The sequence below is a fragment of the Rana temporaria genome, chromosome 6, assembly GCF_905171775.1.
Source record: "Rana temporaria chromosome 6, aRanTem1.1, whole genome shotgun sequence".
Taxonomy (NCBI): domain Eukaryota; kingdom Metazoa; phylum Chordata; class Amphibia; order Anura; family Ranidae; genus Rana; species Rana temporaria.
Window position 1 is genome coordinate 123,300,528 of NC_053494.1, and position 18,688 is coordinate 123,319,215.

General features: G+C 42.2%; 1 protein-coding gene across 1 annotated transcript in view; it reads right to left on the reverse strand.

Annotated features, from left to right (window-relative positions):
• Positions 1–18,458, reverse strand: part of INO80D (INO80 complex subunit D) — a 38,180-nt gene extending 19,722 nt beyond the window's left edge. The window contains exons 1-5 of the mRNA XM_040357295.1: positions 18,215–18,458; positions 11,211–11,300; positions 8,172–8,418; positions 3,837–4,579; positions 2,546–2,654 (exon numbers count right to left, since the gene is read on the reverse strand). Coding sequence (XP_040213229.1) covers positions 2,546–2,654; positions 3,837–4,579; positions 8,172–8,389 — 1,070 coding nt within the window. The 5' untranslated portion in view covers positions 8,390–8,418; positions 11,211–11,300; positions 18,215–18,458. The remainder of the gene's footprint in view (positions 1–2,545; positions 2,655–3,836; positions 4,580–8,171; positions 8,419–11,210; positions 11,301–18,214) is intronic.
• Positions 18,459–18,688: the final 230 nt, after the last annotated feature.

Below are 18,688 nucleotides of genomic sequence, written 5' to 3' on the forward strand. Positions count from 1 at the left end.
ACGAATTTTTTTTTTTAAAAAACACACTATAAACAAGAAAATAAAATTCAAATATAATAATACCGAATTGTTAGTGAATGTGCATAAATCACAAAAAAAAAAATATGTGCATCTAATCACAAAAGGATGTGAAGAAGTACAAATCTTAAAGGACTTGGGTCCTATGTGCCCCACAATAAGGTCAGATCAACATAAGTGTTCATCCATAAAAAATGAATAAGAACATACAAGAAACACCATCCAGTGTTCATAAAATACGTGTTAGTCCACATTTAAAATTCTTGGATATCTGCCAAGAGCCAGACAATAAAACGTATAGAAACTATAAGTATTTCAGCAGTCTCTCGATCTGAAGTGGAAACTGAATGTATTGAAACAAAAAACACCCGGGAGTGCCTTCACCATCCGGGAGGAAAATAGAAAAGATGGGTACTCTTACCGGACAAAGTGGACCCAACTCGCCTTACAGCGGTGGATCTGTTAGGCGTAAATATCAAATCAATGCTTTAGCTGGAGTCCTGGTAGATCTCCCGAATCCTTCCTTGGTAGATCCTTGTTATATTCCACACTCTTCAAGCCGTACAGCAATTGATAAATGCCCAAAGTTAAATGAAAAAATATCCAAGAATTCTATGTGTGGACTAACACGTATTTTATGAACACTGGATGGTGTTTCTTTTATGTTCTTATTATTTTTTTATGAACACTTATGTTGGTCTGACATTGTGGGGCACATAGGACCCAAGTCCTTTAAAGGGTCACTAAAGGAAAACATTTTTTTAGCTGAAATGACTGTTTACAGGACATAGAGACATAATAGTTAACTGATTCCTTTTAAAAATGATTAAACATAGATAAAAAACAATCATATAATGTGCCTGCAGTGTAGTTTCGTTTTTGCTGTTGTTTGCTGGTTCTCTGAAGTACAGAGAGCCACTAGAGGGCAGTCAGCCAATAGAGAGCAGTGATACTTTGTCTAAAACTCCTCAGCACCAATCCAGTTTCGTTTTACACACAGCTCCTTGATTAGTGACCACCGTGAGAAATCTCCCAGTACTGTGGTTATCAGGAAACAGGCAACCAGGAAGTGTCCAGAACAGAGAGAGATTTACAGCAACATCAAAGCAAAAACGAACAATGAGGACATGAAACCAGGACTGCAGTAAGGTAAAGGAAGCTATTTAGCTAAAAAAAAAAATTCCTTTAGTGACCCTTTAAGATCTTTACTTCTTCACATCCCTTTGTGATTAGATGCACACATTTGTTTGTTTTTTTGTGATTTATGCACATTCACTAACAATTCAGTATTATATTTAAATTAGTTTTTTCCTTGTTTATAGAGTTTCTTTCCTGCGAGTATTTGCTGCGGAATAGCAGGGATATTCACAGTGTTTCCCTTCACAGGGTGTCATAGATCATTATTGCAGGAGGAGTTAGTTTTCACCACCTTCTCCGACCACAGTAGAAGCGCTACACTTTATAGCCGACTAACCTGCCAAAGGTTTGGCATCTTCAGCTACCTAGGTTTGCTGGGCAATATGACTTGGCTCCCACACAGAATTGTGCATCAAGTCCTCCTGGCGAATGCCAGAATTGCAAACTGAACTGCACATGCACTCACTATACATTTTAAAATATTGTTTCCAGTCAGGCAAATCCTGTGAATTTTCCTCTCCTGCTCTTTTATCAGCTACTTGGTTTGTAGCTGTCACTCAAAGAAGAAGAAAGTTTACAACGAAGTGGAAATGTGGAAAGCCTATGACCTCTGAGCTGTGGAGCCCACAGGGATGAAGAAAAAGGTCATAGAGAATCCTAAATTCACCTGCTATGCCTGCACAGCAGCTGGGAGATCTTCTTAAACATCCAAAAAGACACACAATTTAGCAAGTAAGCAATATTTTTAACCTAAAATTTTCAGTTGCAAAGATTATATACAATAAAATATTTTTCTTCTTTTTTATTTATTTAGAGTAAGGCGGGGTTATAATCCCTGTTAATTTTTTCATTTTATTTTTGCCTTCTGTGTCCCACTGGGAAGATTTGCCTTCACTTCCTGTCCCATAGCCAAAACAGAAGCAACAGGAAATCCCTGCAAATTAAGGGAATCCCTTGGGCCCACCCAGGTCACCCATTGAAAGACTTCCCCCTTATACTTTTTTGGGGACAACCCAAAATTTGGGATTTTTTTTTTACTTCCAATGATAAATGGTACAAAACATGACAAATAAGGAGGGTGAATCTCCCTAGGGGGGAGGCAGACATCAATATAGTTATACTTTAAGAACTCCATTTAAAAAAAAAAAAAAAACTATATTATATATATATATATATATATATATATATATATATATATATATATATATATATATATATATATATATATATATATATATATATATATATATATATATATATATATATAACCTTACCTTATAATATATTTATAGCAACCAATTAAACCAGTGCAGAGTGTTTGGATCTGTAAAAGATGATTTCTGGTTGCTTTGTATTGGTTTATTACACCAGACCCCACAGAAAAACTTACTTTTTGCAGTCGTGTTGGAGACTCTCTCGGAATGACCATGCAACTTGGTATGGAGATTCTCTATCTGATTCGTCTTGTTCCTCTCCACTATCTTCTGACCAATCCAACCCTGTTGGAGAGGGAAATTTTTTTTTTTTTTTAGCACTTTTAGGGCCCATTCACACTTGTCCAAAGTCACAAGACCAAGTCACAGCCCATTGCAATGGCACCTGTTAAGATTGACGTGACTTAAAGTCACAGCAATTTTGAAATGTGCACTACTTTGGTGTGACCTTGGTGCAGAGACTTAATGAAACAACTTGCAAATACCCAAGTCGGCCTTTAAATGAATCCTTATACCCTTGAGTCTCAGGTCAAAGACCTAGGCTACACACCAAGACCTGCCTAATGCCATGACATATTTACTGCCCGATTTGATAGCTGAATGACTGGGGTGTGCAAAACATCAGGAGTTCAATCTCAACTATGGTAGGTCGGAGCAGGAGAGCGGCGGGGAGTCACGCGACCACACAACAGCACTCTGAAATAAGTATGCTGCTAAACACCTTATTTCAGAGTGCTGTTGTGTGGTCACGTGACCTCACGCCACTCTCCTTCTCCAATCTGAGGACTACAGTGGCAGAGGCAGAGATTTCCCTCTGATGCCAGCCAGGAGTAAAGCGGTGCTCTGAAACAAGGTGTTTAGCTACACAACTGTAAACCAACACAGATACTGAACTGTAAATCTTGCCGTTAGAGAGGGGTTTCTAGTAATTATGCATAATGACTTTACAACCAATATGTAAACCGAACTTCCGCTATAAGCACTCCTCACTGCGCAATTACCAGTTAAAGTAGTGCAGCACCAAATAGCAAAAAATGGCCATGGTCATAAATGGGGCAAAATCCTATGGAAATCCATTTAGGGATAGGAACATTTTTTTTTCTTCCAAGGGATCTGGCGTTTCTTCTTTCAAGCCCAGCCAATAATGGAGGTAGATTGTGGAACCCCCTTCCCTCTGCACTTGCCGTTTTCAGAATGCACTGATCTGTGGCTGCGGTCACTGATCAAAGAAAATTTTACAACATGACCCTTCAACAGAAGTCAAACAATTGACTACTCCCAAGCAGGGACAGGCACACACTGATCAAGAATGGCCAGGTCCCAGCTGAACCAGCCAAATTTCAATCAGTGTATGGCCAGCTTTGGGCTCTAAACCTTCTGCATTATACACAGGGTTATTTTATTTACTTTTAAGTTTGACCTCGAGTTGGGATTTCATTACACTTCCATATCATTGTCCAGACTTACCCAAATGTGGGAACAAATCGTTTTCTAGTTGCCGTTTTTGTGTGCACAGTTTCATCAGTCGCTGCAACCGGCTGACACAGGAGGAATAGGTTGGTAAGGCTGTGGCAGTCACCTGGATTTTGTCAGATCGTGGTGGGTCTGTAGAGAGCGGTGGGGCAGAAAGAGGTCTCTTATTAGACACATTTCTTGTTTGTGCGAATGTGTGCATTACGGGTGATGCTCCCTGTACTGGTAAGCTGGTATTCTGAGGTTGAGGTGACGTACAAGTCAGGCTCTGCGTTAGCCCAGTAGATTTCAGTGAAGTTGGTACCGGTTGTACCAGCATTTGCTGCTCTTGAAGAGACAAAGGTTGCAGCTGAGAAGGTGCAGGGTGAGGGCTAAAGTGCTCTTGTTGAACTTTTAAAATCTCGGACTCTTTCTGACGCTGTCGATTCTGTGCCAACTTGCTCTGCAACTTCTTCTTTATAGATGTCCCTTTCCTAAACTCTTCCTCTTCATCCTCCACAGTGAAAGAATCATCCAAATCCGTTTCCAGGTAATGGAGGGGGAGCCTGGCCCCAGGAGGGGAAAGGGTCATCCCATCCAGTCCATTGGGCATCTTCAAGGCCAGGGTGGGCACTGTTAAACTGAAGGCCACGGTTTCCATTTGATTCCTGGCCTTTACTTCCTCCAGTGCATCATTTTTTTTCTTCCTTTCTTTTTTGGGAATAAAGCCGAGTACCTGCAGGTGACTGTTGCAGTACCTTGTAAATAAAGAAAGAGAAATCAAGAAATCAATACCAGTGCTCAATAACCAAGGAATGCTTAACCACATTTTTTTTTTTTTTTTATTTAACCAAGTTAAAGACTACTGTAGATTTTTAGGCCTAATTAATGCCAGTAGTTCACCTAGGCTGTCCATGTTCTAGCCGATTAAAAAATAAAATAAAATAAAAAAAGGCCAGACGCTGGCCAATTTCTAATAAAATGTGTTAAGAATTAAGGGCCAGATCCACGTACAGCGGGCGCAACTTAAATATTCGGATTTAAGTTACACCGCCGCAAAATTTCTACCCAAGTGCCCGATCCACAAAGCACTTACCTAGAAATTTTCAGCGGTGTAACTTAAATCCGTCCGGCGCAAGGCGGCCCAATCTAATGGGGCGAGTCCCATTTAAATTAGGCGCGCTCCCGCGCCGTACGTACTGCGCATGCTCCCGACGCGATTTTCCCGACGTGCTTTGCGCGAAGTTACGTTGCGCCGAGTTTTGAGAATCGCGACGGGTGTAAAAGAAAAAAAAAAAAATAAAAAAAAAAGAAGGAGTTGCGGCGGGAACATTTTTATTTTTATTTTTAATTTGACAGCGACGCGGGAAAGAAGGGTCTACTTTTACATGGTGTACTAAGTTTACACTTTGGAAAAGCAGCCCTAATTTTGCGACGGCAAACGAACACTTACGGAAAAAAAAAACGAAGGGAAAAAGCTTTGTGGATCTCCGTAAGTGCTAATTTGCATACCCGACGCTGAATTTCGACGAGAAATGCCCCCAGCGGCGGCCGCGGTACTGCATCCTAAGATCCGACAGTGTAAAACTATTACACCTGCCGGATCTTAGGAATATCAATGCGTAACTGATTCTATGAATCAGCCGCATAGATAGAAACAGGGATACGACGGCGTATCAGTAGATACGCCTGCGTATCCCTTTTGTGGATCTGGCCTTAAGAGACTGCAAATGTACAGCAGTAGTGACATTTCCCAGGACAACACTTTTAAAGAGAAAGATTTGACTGAAATGTACTAGGGAAAAAAAGGGGGGGGGTAAAGAGTACAGGCAGCTGTTTTGCTACAAAAAAAAAAAAAAAAAAGGAAGTAGACCACAGATGATAAAGCAGGCCAGCAGTAGGACAATTTTAATGAGCAATGCTAGGCCCAAATTTACTAGCAGCAAAGAGTACATAAGACTAAGGAGACAGGGGTACATGAATGCGAGCAATAAATATTTGAGGAAGCTTGGGTTGCACCAAAATTTTTGTTTCCCATTTAAAATGTGCTACAAAAAAAAAAAAAAAAAAAAAGAAGGGTAGTCCAGAGAACAGATGTCAGTGAAGAGTAAATACTGCATTGTCCCCAATAACAGCAACAAAGGAGGCAGCAAAGGGGTTGATTTCCCAAAGGTATAGTAATCAATAATCCCAGCTGATCTTTTAAGCTGACCTTAAAAGAGTATGGTCAAAGCTTGTTTGAGGTCACTTATTTCTAGACTCATGTAACCCAGTTTTAGCCAACAGCGACTCTACAGAGATCCCAACAATAATGTCGGGATCCAGCCTCAGCCTCTTAGCGCACCTTCTCCACAGCCCGATGCTCCAGTGAGCTTTGGAGGGGCAAAGAAGAGAGCCAGAGACTGACCATCGCTGCTCTTTGCCCAGTGAAGACAGAACTGAGCAAAGAGTGGTCATGGGTCTTGGGCTCAAGAGCCAGTTGGGACAGCTGCAGCATCAAACTGATGCTGCAGCTACATAGGCGAGAATGAAGGTTTTTATTTATTTATTTTTAAATCTGGCACTTCTCCTTAACCTCCCTGGCGGTATGATTCTGTCTGGAATTACATACCAAAAGCGGTACAATTATTTGCAAGGAAATTTGGCATTTAATACTGTAGGCCTGTAATTCTTAGGAATAACTCACTTAAATCTGACCTAGCACGAATCTAATAGGCATCCCGGGTATGACATTTTTTTAAAAACAAAATGATACATTTTAATAGAATAAATAATTATAAATAATAACAAATAATAATATAATTCTAATAAAACTTTTTCAATAATGTAATCAAATCAAAATCACAGAAATTTGCTCAGTTGCAGAATTGTTGCCGTCATTATTTATTTTTTTTTTTTTAATGACGAATTTCCCCACAAATCGCTATCACACAATTCTGCAAGTGATTATAATTTATTATCGCTGTTTTCTAGCCGATCTAAAACCATTTTTGACATAAAGGAACACTTTTGGTTGCTATGGACAATCTACAGTTTACAGGCAGAAAAAAAAAGTTTTTATTATATAAAAGTACATGTAGGACACTGGGCAGACCACTAGGGACAAGGGGGGTGTGTATTTTTTTTACATACAGTACTGTAATCTATAAGATTACAGTATACTGTATGTATAGTGTTTGTTTACCTTTTTGAATTTGGCGCCGATCTCCGCTCCCGTGCGTCATAACGTCGCAGGGAACGGAGATCGGCGGCACAGGGGGACACTGTGTGAATCGAGCGAGGTGGCATCGCTGGATCCAGGGACAAGGTAAGCCAGTGCACGCTGTAGGCTCTGCATATCTACCCCGAGCGTGACTCGGGGTTACCGATTATAGCAGAAAAAATCCACCCCGAGTCACGCTCGGGGATACCGCCAGGAGGGTTAAGCAATTTGCCATCTATTCCTATCCTTTTCCGACAGCAGCTTTCAATACACCAACACTATGGCTGCTTCGAGCCCCTCTTTTATAGTGACGGAGCTGGCTTTTACAAAATCCCTCTCTTTCTGGCTCTTCTAAAGCCTGCTTGCCATAGTTCAAAGGTCATGCAGTGTATTATGGTTGTAAAAAAAAATCTGCATATCTTATGCTGGAAGCCCAGATCTCAAACCAGCAGGATTCACCCTCAATAAAACAATAATGTGCAATTATTATTTTGCACATTTGAGTCTAATGCATGTAAACTGCAATCAGTAGATCGTAGGTGCAATGCTCTGGCTTCTGCAGATTATTTCCCCAGCTCAGGTCCATACCAAGGTACAGAACTTTGGCAACAGAAGTCGAGAAAGTATCAATGGACTACAAAGTGCCATGACGTCGCCCCACTTTTGCTCAATTGAAGACTACAGTACCCTCTGCCACAGCGGCAGATGGAACTTGTTTTTCAATTCACAACTGAATGAATGAACAGCTGTGCCGTCAAATGCAAATTTGACAGGAGCTAGCGGGGGTGGGGGAATCCACTGGTTCTGCAAGTGTGGGGGTAGAAGGCTGAAGACAATATGGGTTCATCAGGAAACTTGGCCCAAAACGCGGAGTTCTCTTTAAAAGTTTGTAATTTCCATTGATACACATATTCAGGGATCCCTCCTCCGATCCTGCCTCTAGCATACAGCACATTGACAAATACCCCTGGGTGGCTTCAGCTCTGCTGCTAAACAACGTTAGTTACAATGTTCATTTTCCATACTTCTCATTATAGCAAGTTCTACTGAGGCCATTGGGTCAATTGAGTTGTGCTGTATATTCTACATAGAATGATGGATAAGGGTAGCTGGGTTCTATATCAGCTGATAGAGGCAGATGGACATACCTTCGGTCTTCTGATTTAGGGATGGGGTTGGTGCAGCGCTGGCTGTTGTACTTGGCCACATATTCACATTGCTTGAAGGGAGCCGTCTTGTCCTCTAGAACATGTCGGATACAGAAGGCATAGCCATTGAGTCTCCTCTGCTTGCAGAGTTTGGGACTGTAGGAGCATAGGGGCTTATTGTCAACCTCGGAAAAGTGTATGTGTTTGCCTTCATACATCACGTGACTCTGTTCCTTGTGAACATCAGCTGGAAAAAATAAAAGTTTTGGAAGTTAATGTTATGTGTAAAAATTAAGTGGTCCACATATCCATATTTTGCATGTTTACATTGGTCCAATGCAACCATGCATGTATACACCTGTGGGATCGCCAAATCGTTTTTGGGTCCTCTGCCGAGCTATTGCACTGCTGCTCAGTGAGGTCACTTGCTTTGTACAGGCGCCATTCAGAGAACACTTTGCATTTCCTCAATGAATGTGAAGTGTTCTCTGATTGGACAAGCTGAAGATTGTGACATCACTGCCCCACCTCTCCTTCTCATACAGTAAGAGAACACTTTCCATTCATTGAGAAAAAAGGGGTCGATTTACTAAAACTGGAAACTGCAAAATCTAGTGCAGCTGATCTAGAGCACCCAAGGGTGATCAGAACTCCCCCCAGCACTGCCACTCATCCCATCCCCCCTCCACCACCAAGGAGTAAGAGAAGGAATAAAAATAGAGAATACATGGAAGGGAGAGGAAAAGGAGGGGGAGGAAGAAAGAAAAAGAGAGAAAGAATAAGAGAAAAAAAACAAGAAAGATGGCTAGAGAGAGGGATGGGGGAAAAAAACAAGAAATTAGGATGGCGAGAGATAAAAGGGAAAGAAAGGAGAACAAAGAGAAAGCGTGGTACATCCTAAATATTTACCATATGAGGTTTTAAAACTGTACGAGTGGAGGGGACTCGGAGCGCTAATTTTTCGCAGACAAAGTCTCAGACTTTTGTCCGAAGGGCGTTGGCCAAAAACTTGTCTTGAATACAAACGGCGCACACTGCCGGCCAACAAACACGAACATTGTGATGTACTACGTGTTTTTCAGCTCTTTAGCGCCACCCTTTGGGCACCTTCTGCCAATGTTGTGTTTGGTGAGCATTGCTGCCGAGCATGCGTATTTGTACTTTTGTACACACGATCAGAAAATCTGCCAACATACCGTTGTCCGTGAAAAATTTTAAAGCATGCCATCAAACATTTGTCAGATGGAAAATCCGACAACAATTGTCCGATGGAGCATACAGATGGGTGGAGTTTCCACAACAGCCTGTCATCACACAACTCCTGTCTGAAAATCTGATCATGTGTACGAGGCTTTAGGGACGATGACAACAATAAAAACCTAACAGGTGTTCTATTCCCTCTTCACAAACCCCCCAAAAAAAAATGATGTGTCTTTAGTTCTACTTTAAAGCATTATTAAACCCAAAAGCAACCGATTTTATTGCAGTTTACCCAATTCTTCTTAGGTGTGATGGCTGCATTAGTTTCCATTTTTAGGCTCTTTCCTTCTTATTCACCTGGTGATCCTACCAGTAAGTCTGTTTTTTAAAAGACAACAGTCCTGTAAATCTAGCATTTACAGGAGCGAGACAAACCATTTACCACTGACAGGGGAGGTTATAACTTTTATTCATATACATAAAACCTTTATCCCAAAAGGGAAAAAACTGTTTTCTGTAACGCTTAAAGCGGAGTTCCGGCCACAATTTCACTTTTTAAATATAAATACCCTTGTAATACACAAGCTTAATGTATTCTAGTAAAGTTAGTCTGTAAACTAAGGTCCGTTTTGTTAGGTTTTTACATCATTTAGACACTTTATAAAATAGAAATTGACTGGGGCCATCTTAAGTGTGGGCATCATGAAGCCAGACTGTATGACTTCCTGGATTTCAGCCTTGCAGATCTCGCACATGCTCAGTGCTGCACAAGCAGTGTAATAGGTTTCAGATCATGTTTCAGCACCTGTACTGTCCAAGTCACATGATTCTTCGAGACTGGGGAATGCACAGACTCCTGGAAAGTTACACCCACTACATTCCCAGGAGTCTGTGCGGTGTAGGTTAGGAAGCTTAAGCACCTAGGTGAAGGAAGTGGGAAGATTAACTATTCTGCCTAGCAACAACACTTTCAAGGCATCTAAAAAATATATTTTTTTCCCTTAAAAGGACTAATGACATTTTTTTTAAACTACTGATGTAATGTTATATTTATGGGTGGAACTCCACTTTAAAGAGAGTGAGCTGGAGCTTGGTTTTAATTTGTTAGAGTATCTAAATCTGCTAGTACATCTAACACCCCCCACCCCCCCTCCAGTTTAATAATGCTGCTGGCCAAAGGTGGGTCTCTTTCTCCAGCCAGAGTGTAGGAACTAATACAGGAGGCGTGTTAAGCCTAAAAATGAAAACAAATGCAGCCACATCTAAATGATTGGTATGCGGTGATATGTTAAATTTAATATCGCTTTAAAGCGGAGTTCCACCCTAAAAACAAAAAACTTTTAATGAACAGCTTGCCTTTAATGTAAAAAAAAAAAAAAAAAAATGTACTCACTTCTATATGGCTGTTACTAGGCAGATGTTGTTATCCGTCTAGTTCCTAGTCCAAGGAGGTAGAACTTCCTGTCCTAAGACCCCATTGCCTCCTGGGAAATGACACTCATTTCCCCAGTAGTCTCTGGGCATTACTGTGCCTAAAAATCCCAGCATGCACCTCTCTCCAGGAAGAAACATGAACTGGGCTTCATAATGCCCACAAGATCCCTGAGATTATTCCAGGTAGGTTTCTGCAACTGTTTATGTACCAATCGTGCTTTATTAATATGTTTTAATGAATATTCATAATACAATTGAGATTGCAAAAAAATAAAATACATTTTTATGCCCGGAACCCCGCTTTAAGTAGACAAAGACAATTAAGTTCCTGCAAACCTTTTTTTCGGATTGGCCAAACAATGAACAAATGGAAAAATTGCATGCCGATCTCAAAGCTCTCCTTACCCAGTTTTAAGCTTTATACATTTCTTCATCAATGTTACTGGTGACGCATCCTCAAGGACATCTTCACGGATGTATATTCCAAGAGGTCCCCTGTCACAACAGAGATTTTTTTTATTACTCTTATGCTTTTATACTTTTTTAAAAAAACTATTTGCAGCTTTTACCCCTGAATGAGATAAAAAAAATAAAAATAATGTACAAATACTGACCATATGTTGTTGCAGAAATGACTAAAACCAAGAAAGACAAATTTAGATTCACTTTAGATAAAACTTGTGTTACCGTCACAGAACATATAGCACATGTAAACCCGACATTTCATATTCCTGATATGTTCCTGCTGTACTTGTATGAGAAAGTATCCTGTTCACTTTGTATTTAATGTGAAATTCCTGGTGTTCTTGCCAGTACCTCTGCTTCCCTATTAACAACTGACTATGCTAGGCGTGAGAGCATAGCGTGGTCAGTTTCCTGGCTGTGATGGGAGCTGATCCAATGATTATTATACACGATTTATATAGCGCTAACAGTTTACGCCGCAATTTACAATGTAGAGGGCGGAACAGCACAAGTACAGTTCAATACAGAAGGTATAGGAGGGCCCTGCTCATAGAGCTTACATTCTAAAGGGAGGGTTTGGTGGTACAAAAGGTAATAGATGCAGGGAATTATTTCATGGGAGTGGCTCGAGGACAGTTGCTAGGTGGGATAGGCTTCCCCGAATAAGTGAATTTTCAGGGATCCCCTTAAGGTGTACAGGGGGGTAGGGGCTGATCGGACATACCGGGGCAAGACGTTCCAGAGGATGGGAGAGGCTCTGGAGAAGTCCTGAAAGCGAGCATGGGAGGAGGTAACAAGGGAGCTAGAGGTTTGATCAGGCGCGCGCGTGTCAGAGAGATAGAGAGATAGAGAGACAAATGGATTTTATTGTATTTTTTAAGCAAATGTTCTGCTTTTCATTTTAAACCGGGTGGGTTGTTTTACAAGGTGAGGGTTTACAATATACTTAAAATTTTCAGCAAACTCAATCTGTGCCTCACCTATGCAGGGTAAAGCAATCTGCTCACTTAAAGGATGACCCCAGAGGTAAAGTCGTTTTTTTTTAATAAACAGGTTATACTTGCCTGCTCTGTGCAAGTGTAAATAAGCACCAAGAGATAAATGCCACATGAATATTTGAGTTAAAATAACTCATGTGGTATTTATCTCAAAAGTAGTAAATTCCCTAAAAAACCTGCGTTATTTGACCACTTCAATACAGGGCACTTATACACCTTCCTTCCCAGACCAATTTCCAGCTTTCAGCGCTGTCGCACTTTAAATGACAATTGCGCGGTCATGCTACACAGTACCCATACAATATTTTTTTTATCATGTTCTTCCCACAAACAGAGTTTTCTTTTGTTTCTGTTACAAAACTTTGTAAGTAAGCAAGTTTTCTCCTTCACTGAGGGGCACTGATAAGACGGCACCGATGGTCACACATAGGTGGCACTGAAAGGCGGCACTGATTGGAAGGCATTATTGCTGAGCAATGATTGGCATCCATTGTGGCATACCTGGTGGTGACTAGTGGTGGGCATCCTCGGGGGAGCTGCGCTGATAATCAGCACAGATCCCCCTGTCAGAGGAGCAGCCTATTGGCTCTATTCTACTCACGTCTGACAGACGTGAGTGAGGAAAAGCCGATAACGGCTTTCCCTGTTTACACTGTGATCGGCCGTGATTGGACACAGCTGATCATGAGGCAAAGAGTCTCCCTCAGAGACTCTTTATCTAGATCGGAGTTGCAATGTGCCAGACCGACACGCCACATCACAGATTGCTGTGAGCCAGCTAGTTATCCTGTCAGGATAACAGAACCACTTTGCCGCCCTCATTTTGCTATATGGCGGACGGCAAGTGGTTAACCAATGGGTTAAATATTTATGTTTTGCGTTATTTAGCACTTAAATGTTTCATTATTTTTGGAGTTTTTTTTCAAATTTTTTATTTCTTTTTGCAGGCCAACACTGCACACAGCAATATTGTGAAACTGTAAAAAACTGTAAAAACATTCTAACGTGCTTCCGTTCACAAAATAGTTCTCCCTCTGGTGAAACGTTACAATTTATTTTCACTCCTGAACTCAGGGGAGAACATTTTCACACAGATACATTGAATACTTTCCACATTCTGGCCGGTGCAGAGTCCCTATAATTGTTATTTTGTACTTTTCTACATTGCCGCCAGGCGATAAATAATAAATGTGCGTTCTTTGAGGGAAGAGACTGATGTGAATTGACTTTAATGATTTCTCTTATTTTTTTTTTATGGTATTTACCTCATCATTTTAACAAATGCGCAGTATTACCTCACATTCGATATTTTATTTGATGAATTGACTCCCATTATGTCACACGATATTCACAAAAAAATGAGTCACATGACCTTCATATCGCATGTGGTAACCTTTACTGAATTGACCCCAATGACATAGCGTGACGGGGAGGAAGTGTCAGACCAGACTGGGATCTTTATTGGAAAAAAATCGCATGTAATCCTAGACACAATAGTGTTTCAATGCTGTAATTTGTGTTGCAACCGGCCGAGCTACAAAAAAATAAAAAATAAATAAAAATACTGCATGCATGACTTTTTCCAGTGCACAATGGCGTGGACAGCCCTCATAGGGAACGAGGCTCTTTACCTTGTCCTGCTTTTGGGGGCCACCAGTGCAGTCCCAGCATACCTGGTGTGGAGGAGTTCACCATTAGGAATAGGTTACACCCGTAGAATACTCCTATCCACCTACTTTCCAACAGCCTCCCCAAACAGGGTTCCTCTACCCACCACCAGGTGTCACATTAAAATTGCCATGGCAGAGGACTGTGAAGAAAAAAAACACAAGTCCCATCTGCCACCACAGCAGATGGCTTGTAGTTCCCATAGGACTATGAGTGACCTCATTAGCACACTCCTAGTCCTACAGATATACAAACATTCCCCAATCCAACATTAACCAGCCAGAGTGGGCAACCCTCACCATACATATGCTACAATCTAACTGCACAATCTTTATATAATCAACATTAGACTTATCAAAGCTGAGTAATTTGAGGACCTACCCAACACATCCAATCGATCTACATCCAACCAGACAAGCCCTTGCACTACATAGTTGTTGGTGTATCCAATAGTGGCCCCACACGTTTTGTTAAATGATTGATTTTCCAATCAATCTTTCCCAATAGTAATAACTGATCGACCATCAGCTACACAATGGGAAGCGGAATTCAATAGTTGGAAGATATGAGCACAGGTTATTGATCGAATCTCTGTTGCCACCATGCAATCTCAATCTGATCGAACTTATGATACAATGATGCAAAACAATCGAGAGATTATATATATATATATATATATATATATATATATATATATATATATATATATATATATATATATATATATATATATATATATATATAATGTTCTTTAGCAGGGAACATACATTCCACAATAATAATTATGCTACCAGATTTAGTGTGTGCTGTAAATTGCCTCCAGCGTGGCTCCCGTCTCTTCTTCTTTCTGGAAGCTGCACAGCAGTAAATTGTAAAGCAAAACTAAACCCATTGAGTGAATGGTTTCAAAAAACAGTTACAAGTTACATTCCTGGAATTAGAGGTTGACCGATATGGGTTTTTCTCTGGCCGATGCTGATATTTAGAAATCGGGCAGCCGATGTACAATGCCGATTTTTGTGGCCGATATTTTTGGCCGATTCTTTTTTTTTTTGTGGCAGGTGGCACTGGCAGGCACTGACAGGTGGCACTAACAGGTGGCACTGGTTGGCAGGTGGCACTAATTGGCACTGGAAGATGTCACTAGCAGATGGCACTAGTTAGCACTGGCAGGTGTCACCGATTGGCACATGGCACAGGATGGCAATAGTTGGCACTGGCAGGTGGCACTGTTAGCAATGGCAGGTGGCACTAGTTGGCATTAGCAGATGGCACTGGCAGGTTTCATACCCGATAATGTAACTGTGTGAAACTGCTCTCTGCAGCGCCGTGGCGTGTGAAACTGTATGGAGAGAGTAGCTCACAAATTCAGCGTGATGTCGGAGGTGGGCAGGACCCAGCAGCTATCCAGCCAATGATCGGGCCAATAAAGAAAGGGGCGGGTCCACATACATGTAGCAGAAAGGCCAGATCTCATCCTATTGGCTGGTGTTGGATAGCTGGGTCCCGCCCACCCCGACATTCAACCTCAATAATGACAGCTCCATCTCTCTCTCTCTCTCTAATGCACAGCGTTTCACACACCGCGGTGCTGCTCTGCAGACAGAGTTTGGAGAAGGGAGGAGGAACCCCACGTTCCTCTACACTCTGCTGGCACAGGTGCGGCCAGTGTTAAATATCGGCCCAATTTGGATAATAATCGGTCGATGCCGATTTCTCCAAAATGGCCAAACATCGGTCGACCTCTACCTGGAATGCCAGGATTGCCAACTGTCATATTTGCTTGTGACCTCAACCAAACTGTCAAACCATTAAATGGTTGGTGACATAACTTATCACATATGCAGCACCATGGGAGTTGCAGATCAAACAGAAGCAGCTTCCTTAAATGCAAAGGATAGGAGCGTTTAATTTTTTTTTTAAAGTGCTACTTTGGTCAGAAAATTAAGTCTTGCTAGATCACTTCAGGCTGGCCCTTTTTGCAGATATAGCTATGTAAAACATACAAAATAAGTGCTTATAGGGTTTAAAATCCAGTAATGCACCGTCTTGTCCATGCTTTTTTTTTTTTAGGTACTACCAAATATGTTAACTATGACTAAGCCCTAGTTTCAGTGCAAAATGCACCAGCAGTCAGGTTTTATTTTGCTGTGACTTGTACTGCTGTCCTTTTAATAAAAGGCTACAATTTGTTCAGAGTGCGGCTGTCCAGAGACAATCTTTGTTCCTGCCAAATATGTAGAAGTCGATCTGTTGACAGTCCTAAAGCAGAATTAAACCCTCCTATCCCTTACAGCCAAGGAAGCTGCTTCTGTTTGATTCACAACTGCCATGGTGCTGCACGTGTGACCAGTTATGACACCATCCATTTGATGGTTTGACAGTTGGTTGAGGACACAAGTAAAAGTGACAGTTAGCAGTTCCATATTCCGTATTACATGCATGAAAACGAATGGGAAAACCGACATCAGTTTCCATGCACGTTAGTTATGTGCCCTAGTCACACCAATGTTAATGTCATGTCATGTTTTCCTGTGCAGAAAAAAAAAAATCAGCACGCGATACCAGTGTTGTGGAGTGAACAGGTCACAGAGAACAAAATTATTATTTTTTTTGTTGTGCCCTTGCAGAACGTGTACAGAAAAACTGACGTCTCTGCACCGTGGTGTGAACGAGGCCTGATGTGTTCAGTTCTGATTTAGGCCTCATTCATACCGTGGTGTAGAGACATCAGTTTTTCTGCACGCGTTCTGCAAGGGCACAAAAAAAAATTGTTCTCCATGTGCCCTGTTCACAACACTAGTATCACGTGCGGATTTCTTTCTGCACGGGAAATAATGACATGCCATCAACATTGGTGTGAATAGGGCACATAACCGATGCGCATGGAAACTGATGTCAACGCGCATGGAAACTGATGTCAACGCGCATGGAAACTGATGTCAACGCGCATGGAAACTGATGTCAACGCGCATGGAAACTGATGTCAGTTTTCATGCACTTATGGTGTGAACGAGCCTTTACTGCTGCTCAGGGGCTCTGGGCTTCAGCAAAATGGCAGCCTGCAGAAACAGGGACACTGCTAAAGGCAATTTACAGCACACACAAATTATGGTAGCACAATTATTAATGTGGAATGTATGTTCCTCGCTAAAGAACATTATTTTTTATTAGGTTGTCATTAGTAAAGTTCTGATTTAGGGCTGTCAGCAGATCAGCCTCTACAAACTAAAAATGCCTAAAAATGGGGAGCAACTGAGCATGTGCAGGTCAGGGTGAGACAATGTGTTACTGGATTGTACACAGTATAGACACTTACTTATAATGTTTTACCTGGGGCCAGCCTGAAGTCATCTAGCAGGACTTCATTTTCTGACTAAAGTGACACTTTTGGTCCCTAAAGCAGCCACAAAATCGATTGGAAATGCGTCCGGTTCCACAGGGATCCGCTTAATTTCAGTACATCTATGGCCAGTCTTGTTCAAGAACAATCGGTCTACTGATTGATCGCTCACAAAAAGGCTTGCTAGAAAACGTTTGCCCGATCAGCGCATGCCGCCCAGTATATTCTGACAGCGGAAGAGACCAGCCAAATTCTCCGCTGTCAAAATACAATGACACGGGGGGGGGGGATTATGTGGATGGGAGAATCGGTTCAGTTTTGACCGGAAAAGGAGTGATGTTTGGCCGGCATGAAGCACAGCCATACATGTACTAGGGTCAATTTAAACAGGAGCCAACTGACCTACCCACACATCTATGCAGTGTGATAAGAAGACTGAAGGGTGTATGGCCGCCATCATGGAGTCTGACCAGTCAGATTGTACAGTGTGTGGTGAGCAGTAGGCCTCTAGGTATCTTTAGATTGGATGATGGTGATCTCAGGGGAGGGGGGGAGATCTGTCATCCTCCAAGGCTCACCTTGCTCTGGGTGAAGGGTTACATTAGAGTTACTGATCGCCTGTTAGATGGGTGAATGGTAGAGATCCCCCAGGAAGTGGGCTGTCACCAGCAATCATACCACAGATGTAAGATGATCTGTCAGATATGCGAGGATCAGATTGTCTCTCCCAAAGCAGCCCATTTCCAGCCTGATGACACCCCCCATGGAGTGTATGGGCACAGGGGTGATCTGCTACACAGGTGAGACCCCCCCTTGTGAATGTTGCACCCCCTGGGCACAGCTGCAAGGATCAGATCTCTGTGCAATGCTACAAACCGGCTCCCTGCAGTGCGATCGCACTCTTCTCCCTCCATACACACACAGACACTTCTTACCGCAGCACAGCTCCTCACCGACCGGCAGATCATCGTCCAGGGCGCACAGTGGGGGGAAGGGGCTCAGTCTGCAGCTGCAGCCAATAGAAAACCGAGACACCGGCACACAGAATGCTGAAGTTCAATGTAAAATCCAGGAAAGCCAGGAAATGAGCGACCGTGAGCGGAATGGTAATTGTGAATTTGGTTTGCTATTCTCCTGTATTGATTTGGACTGGGGACAAGCAAGCTTCCGGATCCGGTATGTCAGAGATCCGGTATGTGAAGGTTCCGTGCGCCCCGCCCACAATTCCTGTGTAGTAGCCATTCGTTCAATGCGGCGGAGGGCAGAGGGCAAGAGGAGGGGCCAGGCCACCTTACATTCTCCCCGCCCCTAACCCTGAGTATCGATAAACACAGAGCCTCTGGCTCCACCTCCAACATGGCGGCTCCGGAGCCGCCGCAGTGCCTCAACCAAAATGGCTGCCGAACAAC